Source organism: Planococcus citri, chromosome 5, assembly GCF_950023065.1.
Source record: "Planococcus citri chromosome 5, ihPlaCitr1.1, whole genome shotgun sequence".
NCBI lineage: Eukaryota > Metazoa > Arthropoda > Insecta > Hemiptera > Pseudococcidae > Planococcus > Planococcus citri.
In genome coordinates, this window is record NC_088681.1 from 56,968,363 (window position 1) to 56,981,810 (window position 13,448).

Here is a 13,448-nt window from a genome sequence, read left to right on the forward strand (position 1 = left end):
TTATTTTTGTAATAGAAGTACATTAAGAATCTATTTAAAACTCATCCAAAAGCCTAAATGTCCCTTGTAATGTATAATTTCATTGTTATAGAACAAATCGTCATACGAGTAGATGCGCAGTAGTTTTAAAAATAGCGAATAAATAAAACAATAATTTTCAACAGTCTCCATTCATCGCTAGAACTTCAAACGCAGCGGGCTTAATATCAATTACAAAAGGAAAAAATTTAATGTGACGTTCAATTTGTACACGGCAATATTGCGAGTAATATTTTTTAGAGCGGTAATTTCATTAGGCAGTTGAAATTGTATTTTTAAAATTTAAATTTCTTCGTATGTAGGTACCATGTACGTTTTGTAATATGGTTCGCACGTTTTGGAATTCCACTATATAAGCGTTGATATATCTATAGTTGAGTTCACAAGTTCACATCGAAGTATCTCGGTAATCATGTCGCATAAAATGAATTTAATTTTTGTTTGCACATTTTCTTCTGTTTTGGTAAGTCTAGATAGGTATAGATATTTTCGTATACCTAATCCTCAAATATACCTAGTACAGATTAGATATTTTATCGCGAAAAATTCACACCAAGGTTTATAATGTAGTACCTATACCTATTATTTATTCTGCGTAGATTTTCGTAGATGGCACTCCAATAACATCCAATTTTCAACAAGTTCAGTCCTCGGATCCTTCTGTGACGAATCAAGTTTTCGAAATGGCGAACAAAGCGATCGCATCATCGACAATAGAATTGGAAAATCTAGTACCACACATCTGGAAATTAACTGCTGGTCCTAAAACTGCAGAAAATTCTACCAACAACGTTGATAAAATTGAAAATCCATTTGCATCGGGAGAAATTGATTCAGAGTCACAGTTTTCAATAATTTCTAGAGATTTGACGTGGAATTCGAGTCCGGGCCAGAAAAAAAGAGAGGAGCGGCGGGGGGTGATGGTAAATTTTTATTTTAGTAGGTACGTGTAAATTTTAAAAAACGCCTCATGGTTTCGAAAGAATGGTTACAAAAACAAGTCCCAAGCTCTAAGCCCATGGGAGAATGATTAGATCTGATCAAGTGATCAATTCTGATCGGATCTAAACGTCCGTTTGGCCATCCAATCAAATTGAATCAAATGAATGCCTCGATCTAATCGGATCTAATCAGACCTGATCAAATATACTTATTTGAGCAGTTGTACACAAACCTAATTATAGATTTAATCTAATAAGCCCAAACAGATCTGATTGGATTTAATCATATTTCATCTTTTTACTCTGCATAGATACGAGCATGATATCATCAGTTTGGATAAACTCAGATGTGATCAGATACTCGTATGCTAATTTTCCTGATTTGATCCAATCAGATCTAATCTTTTTCCACTCGCACCTTTTGAGAATCATTTGAATAATCACGACGTTTTGTAATAGAGTTTTTTTTGCCAATCTTTTAAGTTCTAAACGCCATGATATTCGAAAAATTGCAACGAGTCACACACATGTACCAACTTCGTAATGAACAAGTGTGCTTTTGATGAAAAAAAAATATACGATTTTGCGAGCAGAAAATTTTCCCGAGAAATACGAGTATATGAACATTTATTAAGTATATGCAACATAAGCTGTAAAACGTAATTTTTCATTTTTGTGTTTTCTACGTGTCAAATAAATTAGTAAATGTTTCTTTCAAGTTCTGTACCTACGTGTTTAATTTTTATTATTCGCATCATAAAAATCGAATCGAATAATCAATTTTTTCATTACTATCGCGCAGGTACGTATTTCACTCATCATACTTAAAAATAAAAAAAATAATAAAATCTTTCCTCGAAGAAACAGGTCAAAATGTCAGAAATATTCCTGTAAAAGGTACCTACGTTTCATCCTTTCGAAAATGCCTCATTAGCGAATTCTCGACGAGATGACGAGTAAACTGTATAATATGAGGGGCGAGAATAAGGAATGAAATTGAAAATACCTACTTACCCTTATACCTCATACACGCGAGTACCTGTAATAAGGTCTTTGATAGGATATCTTTGTGGTGATCTGAGCTGGACGGGAGTGGACCTGGACATGTAGGAGAGAGATAAATAAAATGGAGCGATTTCGAGTGTAATTAGTTTATATACTCGGTTAAAAGTAAACACTTGTTTAGTTAACCGCCGAGTTTAATTTTCGCATATCTATTCTACGAGTTTACGAAAACAAAAGCAGCAGAGGAAGACACGAGGTAACTCGACTAGAATATAAAGTACTACTGGGTACAATACAACGCAAAAGTATCCATCGTGTATATGGTAGAAAAGGTATAACGAATTAATTATGAATACGTCGCATCGTTTCGCCTCAGCCGTTTGATTGTGTGGTTTACCTATAAACTATGCGTTTTACGTACCTATTTTCGTACACCGATTGGAAAAACTATCGAAGCATTTTGGAATGTTTTTGGTTCGTAAAAGGCTGCTAATTATGCCATATTGGTATGTTATGTAGGTACCACCTCATGCAGAAAATATTTTCACTGTGAAATGAAAAGCGATAAGCTCGAATCGAAACGTTGTAGTTTGACTGAGACGCGAGTCAAATCAAATTTGGAAAATTTAAATTTTCAAAAAGGTAAAAAAAAACGATACACATTTTAAAAACAATGACACATGACCAGTAATCGTAATACTAGAGAATTTTCGTGAAAAAGTGAAAACCCCACGCTTTTTTGGGAGCTTTTATAGCGAAGAAAATTGAGGGGTGCAGAGTCAAAGTGGGAATTCCGCCATGAAAATGAAAAATGAGATTTTGATGGTTTCGGTTACGGTTTAAGTAGGCGCATCGAATGGTGTAAACAGAATTTACCTACCTATTTAACTGACACAGTTAGCGGCCTCCAAAGTTGGTAGGTGGAGTCAGATGTGGAATTATCCGCATGGATAATTCCGGTTTCACTCGACCTTTGCACTCAAAGTGGCTGACGATGTAAACAGTGCGCATGGATTACCATAGAAGTGATTTCAATGTTTATTGCGTTATAATTGATCATTTTTCTATAAATTTTGGTATTATAAAATTTTTCATTTTTTCTTTAAAAAAATTTTTCAAAATCTACCAGTATGAATTTTTATTGAGAAAAAAGTTGCCCCCTAATGTAGAATCGTCTGAAAAATACAATGCGCACTGTGTCGGTCTTTGAAATCTACCACAAATAGCCATAAATAGCCATTAAAAAAAAAAGTCGAATGAAAACCGGAATTCTCCAAACTTAAAATGCTCGTAAGTTTTGATAGGGGGGCGGGGAGGTGGAAATTTTTGGTGGCCCGATAGAGCTGGTATCAGTGAACAACCTAAGGGCATATTCGACTCATTTAGTCAACACGCGCCTTCACCACAGTTTTTTGCGGTTCCTGAAAAAAAGTGCTCATTGGACAGTTCCCACTTTGACTCTCTACCCCTCAATTATTTGCTTATTAAACGTGTCGAATACTTATATCTACATATTTTGTAAAAAGGGCACCTAAGATGAAAGATAGTACCAAACTCCGTTAATTCCATCATTTTGGCGAAATAAAATTTCCTTTTTTTCATAAATCTCTTGATATAGTCTTAAAATTACACTTTCTCATTTCTTCCCCTACGAATTTACAAGTCGTATTGCTCATTACATAAACCTATTTATTTATTACCACCTAACCCTTTTGCTACAATGTTTCACTATTAACTGTAACTCGTGTTGGTGTATCATTCCTCTCTCCTCGTCGTCACTGTCTTTCGAGATAAGATGGAGGAATATTCATCTACCTACTAGATGTAATTCGAGTGAAATTTTCAATCGACTGAACGTAATTAAAGTTTGTAGGTACTCTAAAGCGATGTTTGTTACATTTTATGCTACAAAAGGTCGAGGGGAGAGAAGAAAGGATATACGATATACTTAGCTATAGACAGTGATAGAGAATAGTACTGGTGAGATCAGGTAGCACTTGATTAATTCGACGACGACTGTATAGATATTATTGCACGTCATCTGCTTACTTAATACACGTTGAAGATTGAATCTTAATTGTTAATTGTGGACTTTGTTAATGAAATCGTTTCTCCATTGTGATGAGGAATTTCGAAGTCTACTTGACTCCTCGACTAGTTAAAATTGCATGATTGTTTGCTCATTGCTTTAAAAAAAAAAAAAAAAAACTCTATTCTGTTGCGAATGTGATGCTTTTAATTTTCTTCATCAATTGCAGTTTTTTATTGCATTTAACAACTTGTATCAATTTAAAAGTTGAGATCCTGAAATTTAAGATTTTTTTGAACCTAAGTATATTTATTAGTCTTTATCAGCGTTTCAAAATTATTTCATGTATCTATTGAATCACAGAAAATTCCATTTTTCTTAACATCCCTACATCGTGATTGTGATGGTTCAATAGAAAAAAGTACTAAAAATTTACAAATCTTTAAAAAAATGTTTAAAAAATCGTTGAATCTTACCAAAATTTCTGAAAATTACCTTCTCTCTACATAGAACAAATACGCAGGTACATTAATATGGAGATTACATAATATTCGCTGGTTTCATCTGATACAAATTGGGGCAGAACGTTGAGCAATTTAGGAATAATGAATCTAAAAATTGATTGTACTTTTTGCCTGCATTCAATTCAAATTTTGGCAATTTTTATTCATTGAGTGACAAAAATGAAAGTTGCATGTCTGAAAAACAGGGTTTTACCTAAATTCAAAACCAGTTCTGCTAAAGATGAGTTCACGTTTTTTTTTTTTTTTTTTTTAATTTGAGAAAGCGAGGGCTTAATAATTTATAAAGGAGAGTAGTTATTTGTTTTCAAAAATCCGCGAGAAAATGAAAAATTTCAGTAGAAAACACCAATTTTAAGAAAAACAGTTCAATTATTATCTATTCCAGATTCCATTTCCATTAGGATTTTTTATTTTGAATTATTATGAAGTCATATAAGTAACTCTACCTACCCCACATTGACCGCAATTTTTTTTTTGAAGATTCATGCTTAGGTCTAGGTAACTTTATATGTACCTACTAGAATTAGGTGTGCAAAATTTTCAAAAAGTTTGAAGCTTTTTTTTTCATTTTGTTTAAGAATTTTTTAAAGTCATGTAGGCATCTTAATTACATTTGCTACAACATTTTTAAATACGGTAGGGTAAAGTCGCCAGTGGTTGAACAGATTTTTGATACTTTTTGATAAAAAACAATCTACAGCTCAAGTTGATATTTTTTTGAAAACTTTGGTAAGTATGTACATCTAAAAGAACACAGTTTTCCTTACATTTTGATTTGTGTTTCACATTCGTAAGTGCATTTTTGAGATTTTTACGATCATTTCAAAAAGTGCCCAAAAACCCCCAGTAATTCACACCCGGCTTATCGAGCATGAAAATGTGATTATGAATCAATCAAAAGTAGTTAGAAAGAAAGTGTATCTCATTAGCTTTCAAATGGTATAATAACCATCTCAAAATGTTCAAAATTGTTTGATGTAGAAAATAATTGTAAAACACTTTGCAAAATTTTCATGGTGAAAATAAAAGTTGATAAAACGCAAAAAGTATGACTGATAATCATCACCTAACTCACGGTCAATAATAAGCGAGGTTTGAATTAATTTTTAGTGCAATCAGTGTTTTCAATGATCACACTGGGACACCAAAATGGCGATTTTTGTGACGTAGGTGTCAACTACTGGATCATGTCAACTACTGGTGACTTTACCCTGCATTACTCCTCTACTGGACAAGTCCGAATGTACAAACCAAGCACTAAGCAGCATATTGATTTTCCAATAATTTAATGTTAGGTACCTACCTGCAATTTATTGTAGTTACCAAATTAATGCAAAATTACCAAAAATTACCATAGTATTCCTTTTTCTTGTTTTCTTAAAAAATCAAAAATCAACTAATTACTTAATACCATTAATTTTCCAAAATTTACAAAATTTTTAGTAATTTTCCAAAAATTACAAGAATTAAGTATTAGTAATTTACCAAAAATGGCTGAATAAGTAACACTTTCCCAGAAATAATAATTCAACAGATTTTTACCAAAAATTACAAGTAGTTTGTCGGAAATTACTGGTTATGCACTAAAAAGTGCTGGTAGATATAGTATGTAAAAATTTACCAAAAACTACCTGTCTTACAGCAAAATGGCAAATTTTTCTATGAATAGTCGAATCATCAGTATAATATACGTACGAACTAGAAATCACCAATAACTGGCCAAACATTTCCTGCATTTTACCAAAAGTTACCAATACCTTACCAATAATTACCGACAGCTTACCAAAATTGACTTAATTGACCATCAATTTACCAAAAATTCCCTGTAAATTACTTGAAAATACCAGTAATTTACCAGAAATTAAACAAAACTTACCAGAAATTGAATAAAATTTACTAAAAGCAACCTGTAATTTACCAAAGATTACCTGTAATTTACCAGAAAATAAAATTACCTGTAATTTACCAGAATATACCTGTAGGCTATAATTGACCAGAAATTACCTGTAATATACCAAAAATTACCCGTAATTTACCAAAAATTACCCGTAATTTACCAAAAATTACCTGTAATTTACCAGAAATCACCTGCTATTTACCAGAAATTACCTGTAATTTACCAGAAATTACCTGTAATTTACCAGAAATTACCTGTAATTTACCAGAAATTACCTGTAATTTACCAGAAATTACCTGTAATTTACCAGAAATTACCTGTAATTTACCAGAAATTACCTGTAATTTACCAGAAATTACCTGTAATTTACCACCAATTACCTGTAATTTACTAGAAAACTACCTGTAATTTACCATAAATTACCTGTAGTTTACCAAAAATTACATGTATGATGTAACCTAAAATTCCTTGTAATTCAACAGAATTTACCTGTAAGTTAACAGGTATTACCCAAAATCCACTGTAAACAGTAAATTATAAGTAATTTACTAAAAATTACCTGTAAATTAGTTAACATTACCTGTAATTTACCAAAAATTACCAGAAATTGCATAAAGTTTATCAAAAATTACATAAAATTTACCAGAAGTTGCATAAAATTCAGTATTCACCATAAATTACCTGTAATTTACCAGAGATTACTTGAAATTTACCAGAAATTACATGAAATTTGCCAAAAATTACCTTTGATTTACCAGAAGTTACCTGTTACTTACCAGAAATTACCTGTGGTTTACCAGAAATTACCTGTATTTCGCCAGAAGTTAGCTGTAAATTTCCAGTAATTATCTGTAAATTCCCATATACTACCTAAAATCTACTATAATTTATAAGTAATTTACCAAAAATTACCTGTAATTTACCAGAAGTTACCTGTAATTCACTGGAAATTACCTGGAAATTACCAGAAATTACCTGTAATTTACCAAAAGTTACTTGTAATTTACTAGAAATTACCTGTACTCAATTATCAAGAAATCACCTACCTAAAATTGGACAAAAATGGTCATATTAATTTACCAAAACTTACCATTAATTTACCAAAATTGACCAGTAATTGATCAAAAATTACTAGATAGTAATTTACCGAAAATTACATGCCAGTAATTTACTGTGAATTGCCAGCAACCAGCAACATACCAAATATGTACCAATCACTAAATGGATGCCAAAAATGACATGATAATTTACGTGTACCTACCTACCAAGTCTAATTTTCAATAACTTTTTCGGGAAAAAGTTTTTCCCAAAAATTCATTCAAAAGTAAAAAAAAGTGAATCTTTTTTCATGTAGATTGCAAATATGTAATATCGTGAGGTAAGCATAAGCAATTACCTACCTATAATTATCAGTTTAATAATTTCTATTCCTATCAAAATTTTGATTTTTGGTATATTTTTGCACTCTTAAAGAACTTTGTATGTAATTTGAAACGTAATTTTTTCCCATTATTCCATTTGCATTACAGAGGTACCATAATGACAAACACTTTCTCGCTCCTATGATTTTGCAATATGTGAGGGCGCGTACGGAAAGGGACCTAACGACCAAAAAAAAAAAAAAAAAAGTTCTCTGAAATTGTTGTAGGAACCCTTTACAGAGTTCCTACAACAATTTCAGAGAACTTTTTTTTTTTTTGGTCGTTAGGTCCCTTTCCGTACGCGCCCTCACATATACCTTGTTGTCGATACTGAAAAGTATAGCTTGAAGATGTTCATCATCCATTGAAATAATAATGCCGATATTTCATTCCTTCATTTCAACTTGTTATAGGTCGAACAACGTTGCATCAAACTTTATCACCCAACTCCAACCAGCCATTTGGAAAAAAAACACTATCTCATTCTTACTTCCAAAATACCACCAACATTTTTGATATTTTTTACTTCGTGTGAACCAAAAATGTTCCGAGTTCTAACGCTAGTTCTATTCTGCAATTTGATCGGGGTAAGAAAAATCAGCTCGTAAAGTCGTAATCACTAATGAGTTAGACATACGATCGAGTATTCTCACGAAAAATATGTAAAATGATAATTTTGTACATTTTTCTAGTCCATCATCTCGCCAAGCGAACATTCAGATGGAACACCAATCGGTCAAGTTCACGGAGATGGACATACAAATCACTCTCCTCCTCTTCCTCCTCCTCCTCCACCAACACCACCACCACCACAAACAGGCCAAATAATTCCACCAAATTACGCCGCTCCTGTACCAGGCCACATCCCAGATCCGAATTTACACCACGTACCAACTCCTTCATCACCACCTCCTGGTCCTATAATCGATAACTCTCTACTGGGCATACTAAAACGTACCACTAGCTACGGCGAACCAATAGAAAAATTACAAAAATCTTCCACAGAGTTTTGGAAACATTTACGCGACTACGCGATACAAAAGGCTCAAGATGCTGCTGCTGAAAAAGACGGACACAGACGAGACCATCACGAAGATCACTGGTCAAAAGTAGAGCAAAGTTTTAAGAAAGTACTTAACGATATGGGTTCTATTGGAAAACACAACATGAAGCAGAATTTTAAACACACTGATAAAGCAATCTCGGATCTTCGAGAGAATCCTCATGATGAACACAGACAAGGTGAATTACGAAAATCACTAGTGAAGGATTTGCAAAATCCTATATCTACCTTGTTCCCCAGCCCACTGCCTAGTCTTGGGAGATTATATAGTTTTTTGACCGGTGGCGATGGTGTCAATAAAGACGTTCATGGTGAGCACCATGGGTCGAAAGAAGGCCAACATATTGTACATATGGGGCATCCTCCTCATGATCCCAGTAAAGATCACCTCGGACATAGTGGACCAACTTTATTGACTTCTGAAGGTAATCTTATTCATCCTGATCATATTATTCGGGATCATGAGGGTAAAGAGCATCATCATGATAAAGATGGACACTCCAGAGACAGACATATGGATCATGTGAACTCTATTAATCATCAAGGTCCCATACCACCTGAAGGTTCGGTTGTACAGAACGTACTTGAAAAATTCCTCTACTATTTTCCCATCGATAAATTCATAGCGTAAGTATTCTGGAATATTTTACTAGAAAATTGAATTATAGGGTAAAAATCGAAAAGATGCACTTCTAATAAGGGTTCTTTATGGGCTGATGGTATCTCCTTCCCTAAGGTTATGAGAATTTCAAACGAGTAGGCATTTCGAATTAACAAAATAGGATAGGTTTCGAAAATCGAAAGCTGGCGTGTGTCATTATGTACAAGAGAAACACATTTTTCCTCAAAAATATATGTCTCTCTAATGAACGCAAAATTTACAACCTTGAAAGACGTATGGGAAATTTACGAGTGGAATTTACGCAACAGCGTGTTCTACGCGTGTAATAAATTTCGAAACAATTATGATGAATTTTCGTCAACTGGCACCAGCCCATTTGTTTTAATTAAAAACTGGTGGTCGAGCTTCGAAGCGATATTCCGTTCTGTTTTCGAGTCATAAGTACAATTTATCGAAGTATAGGCCTAAACGTACAACGCAAGTTTCGCTTTACACGATGAATATCTTTATTTGGACATCTTTCGCAATCTTGATCGAGGTAAGAAATCAGATCAATCATTTACACGTTGAATTTATCTTAGTACCACCCAAAATTAAGCCCATGTGATTGTTTTAGCAAGCTATTTGCTTCCCAGGATTCGATTTCGGATCTCTTACCAACGACCCAGGTGTATCCGAAGACTTCTTGAATGACTTGAAGAAACTTGTATCTGAAACAGGTTTAGCTGAAGATGACCAAAGTCTACAAGAAATGTTGAATGGACTGCTCAACATGGATTTAAGCCAAGCCCCTCAAAATAATCCGGCTGAAAAGACTGAAACACCTTCGCCAATACCTTCTCTTTATCCGGGAGTTCCTGAACTAACGGATCCAAATCATCCTTCGCAGCCTCCAACTCATTCCGAACCATCTGAATCATTAAATGTCAACCAAAGTCTCCAAACTATCCCTCCATCGGCTCAAATTCGCCCCGAAACCTCCTCACCGGAGATGAAATCGTTGGCTGAATGGACACAAATAGACAGAGAGAACGCATTAGGTCGAAGACGACAACAGAAAATTCCATTGTTGACAGAAGGAGATGTCCAACAACCTCCTTCAAGTTCTGTAGATGCTCTTAACAGTTCAACTGAAATATTACAGCCAGCGCCTCAAAATGAACCTATCCAAAGTGCTCCTGAAAATCAACCTATCCAAAGTGATCTTGGAATAGCACAAAATCCTGATCATATCAAGAGTCCCGTTAGCGTTCCTGGAGAAGTGCATGGACACGATGACTCGGACGACGATCTGGATGATTCCAAGTTTGTCGAATGGTTGACATCGATGACTGAACCAAAACCGACTCCCATGATCATGAGCGAGCCAAGTAAACCGATAGAGCACGGCTCATCAACATATGATGGTGGATATGTCAGTTCAGCTGGTTGGATAGAGCATTCGGCAGATCCAAATGAATCACAGCACGAAGTTGAAGAAGATCACAATGATCATTATGATCATGATGATTTGAGTTCTTCGTGGCTGTCGAAACTCAGAGATTGGGGCAGTTTTATTAATCCTTTCGCTTGAAAATTTTAATAGAAGTGCATCTTTTAAACGATATTTTATTATTGTAAGTTTATCATTATGGAGCATGTTTTGGCCGGATTTCCTATAGAAGAATGACGAAGTATTGGGGTACCTAATCTTTTAAAATTGTTGGTCATACACATAAAGAGGGTGGTGTAGAAGAAAGGGCGATTTCGTGAATTTTCCTCACTGCTATTAAAGTAAAAAATTTTTGTTCAAAACTTTAGCCATCATTGAATTTAATTGACTCACAAATCGAAATTTTCCCATCGTGTTTTCAATAAAATACTCGTACACATTTTTGTTCCCAACTTTGAAACTTTTGCGAGGAAATTCGGCTGAACCATTCACATTTTCTAATTATTTTTTTTTTGCTCATTTTACAGGTATCTGGTCACAAATAATAAGCAGCATTGAATCAGATTCTCATAATTTTCAAACTTCATTAGAGTACCTACCTAATCAATAAGGGTGTTTTGTACGATAAATTTAATAAAGGCTTTTGTCCGATTTTTCAAGAATTTTTTATTTGATCAACCTCCCATATTCGCAATTTTTTAAATGGAAAATTCAAACATTCAACGAAAGTTCCAGAATGACTTTTAACCACCCACCTAAATTGATTTTTTAAGCTGATAAAATACGAATGAAAACCAAATTCTTTCTCAGTTTGATCAAAATTTGATTTTTTCATAGAAAATTAGCCAAAGAAATTTAAAAAATCACCAAAAGCTGAAAAGTGATGAATTTTTAGAAATTTTGGTCAAAGTGGAGCAGAGTCCGGAAACTTGCTCAAAAGTCATTGTTGTAACCAATTGAAAATATGAAACTGAAATCCACCACTCTTCTGTAATAATAAATCATTGATTTTTCTGGTTTTTTTGTTGTTTATTTTTATGTTATTTTCACACGTTTTTTATTCAATTTTTGCCAAAATTCAACGAATTTCCATCACGTTTTGATGACTTTTCATTAATTTTGATACTCTTTTCAAACTTTTGTCAAACTTCATTGCATATTTTCAAAAATTTTCGGTAAGTTTTGCAAGTTTTTATACTTTTTTTTTGTAAAGAATTGTGAGAATACTGGAAATTCTGCAAAACTTGTGAAAATTACAATGTGATAGGTATTGGTATACTTATTCAAAATACAAAAACATATCATTAACATCAATAAAAATTACAAATTCATTTTTTCACATTTCAATATTTTCTTTTTTATTGAAATTTCATTTGACCTTTTTTTGAAAATATTTTTGATGATTTCATAGCTTTTTGTGTGTTTTCATATCATTTTTCAACAAGTTTTTAGTACTTTATCATGCAATTTTTACAAATCGATGGCTTGGTTTAAATAACACGTAAGTCCAAAACAGTAAATTTTTCAGGAGAGCAAAAAAACGTTTAAATCATTCAGATGTTGTTATTTGCCGTTTTAGATTGCATTATTATATTTTAGGGGTCTTAATGGTATGGTCTGATGATATTTTATAGGTTGATCAATTATAAGTAGTTAATTAAGCTCTTTGAAAGGACATACGAGGTTTCTAAAGACAAGATAGGAGGTTTTCATCATACTTACAAAGGACTTACGTGGTTTTTAATGAGGACTTACGAGGTTTTCAAATTTAAAATTGATGAAATTCTTGTAGTTACGTGGTTTTTATAATAGAAACCTCGTAAGTCGGACTTACGTATTTTTCATTTATTATAGAAACCTCGTATGTCGGACTTACGCGTTTTTCAATCTTAGATTATCGCCGATTACAGCGCTAGGGTGCATTTTCGACTTACGAGGTTTTTATATTCAGATTCCTCGTTTTTTTTTACTAAAGAAACCACAAAAAAAGCATTTTCGAAAAACCTGGACTTACCTACGTGTTTTTTAAACCAAGCCATCGAAATTTTACATTTTTATTATTTTTTTGCAATTTCATTTGAGTTTTCTTTTTGCATTTTTATGTCACTTTTTCATGTCTTAAAATTTTTTTCGTAAGCTTTCATCAATTTTTACAGATTTTTCATTACTTTTCGACCAAATTAATTGATATTCATGCTTTTTTCACGCTCTTGTGTCATTTTAACAATTTTTCAACACTTTTTTATGCAATTTTTTCAAAATTCCTCAATTTTATCGCTTTTTGGCGATTTTCATCAATTTTTATCATTTTTTTTTTTCATAAACTAAGAATATCATTTGAACGAGTTTTCAATGTTTTTTAAAGTAATTTTTGTCAAATATTTTTCTGAAATCTCATTAATTTTTGACCATTTTCATTGGTTTTAGAGGCTTTTTTTCATTTTTTTTGTATGATTTTAACGTGTTTTTGACACG

General features: G+C 33.0%; 1 protein-coding gene across 2 annotated transcripts; it reads left to right on the plus strand.

Moving 5' to 3' along the window:
• The first annotated feature begins 885 nt into the window (after positions 1 to 885).
• LOC135847802 (formin-1-like) lies at positions 886 to 11,635 on the plus strand. Of its 2 annotated transcripts, XM_065367520.1 has the most exons (4): positions 886 to 1,782; positions 8,270 to 8,443; positions 8,549 to 9,546; positions 11,501 to 11,635. In XM_065367520.1, exons 2-4 carry the CDS (start codon positions 8,399 to 8,401, stop codon positions 11,529 to 11,531), a joined length of 1,074 nt encoding a protein of 357 aa, XP_065223592.1. In that variant the 5' UTR covers positions 886 to 1,782; positions 8,270 to 8,398; the 3' UTR covers positions 11,532 to 11,635. The 2 variants fall into 2 exon arrangements, with proteins under 2 accessions (XP_065223592.1, XP_065223594.1); XM_065367522.1 differs by lacking the exons at positions 886 to 1,782; positions 8,270 to 8,443; positions 8,549 to 9,546 and adding exons at positions 9,865 to 10,079; positions 10,158 to 11,157.
• The last annotated feature ends 1,813 nt before the right edge of the window (positions 11,636 to 13,448 follow it).

Coding starts and splice junctions, on each gene's coding strand:
- LOC135847802 (XM_065367520.1), top strand. CDS start 8,399: ATGTTCCGAGTTCTAACGCTAGTTCTATTCTGCAATTTGATCGGG. Junction 8,444..8,548: donor TATTCTGCAATTTGATCGGG/GTAAGAAAAATC, acceptor ACATTTTTCTAG/TCCATCATCTCGCCAAGCGA. Junction 9,547..11,500: donor CCCATCGATAAATTCATAGC/GTAAGTATTCTG, acceptor CTCATTTTACAG/GTATCTGGTCACAAATAATA.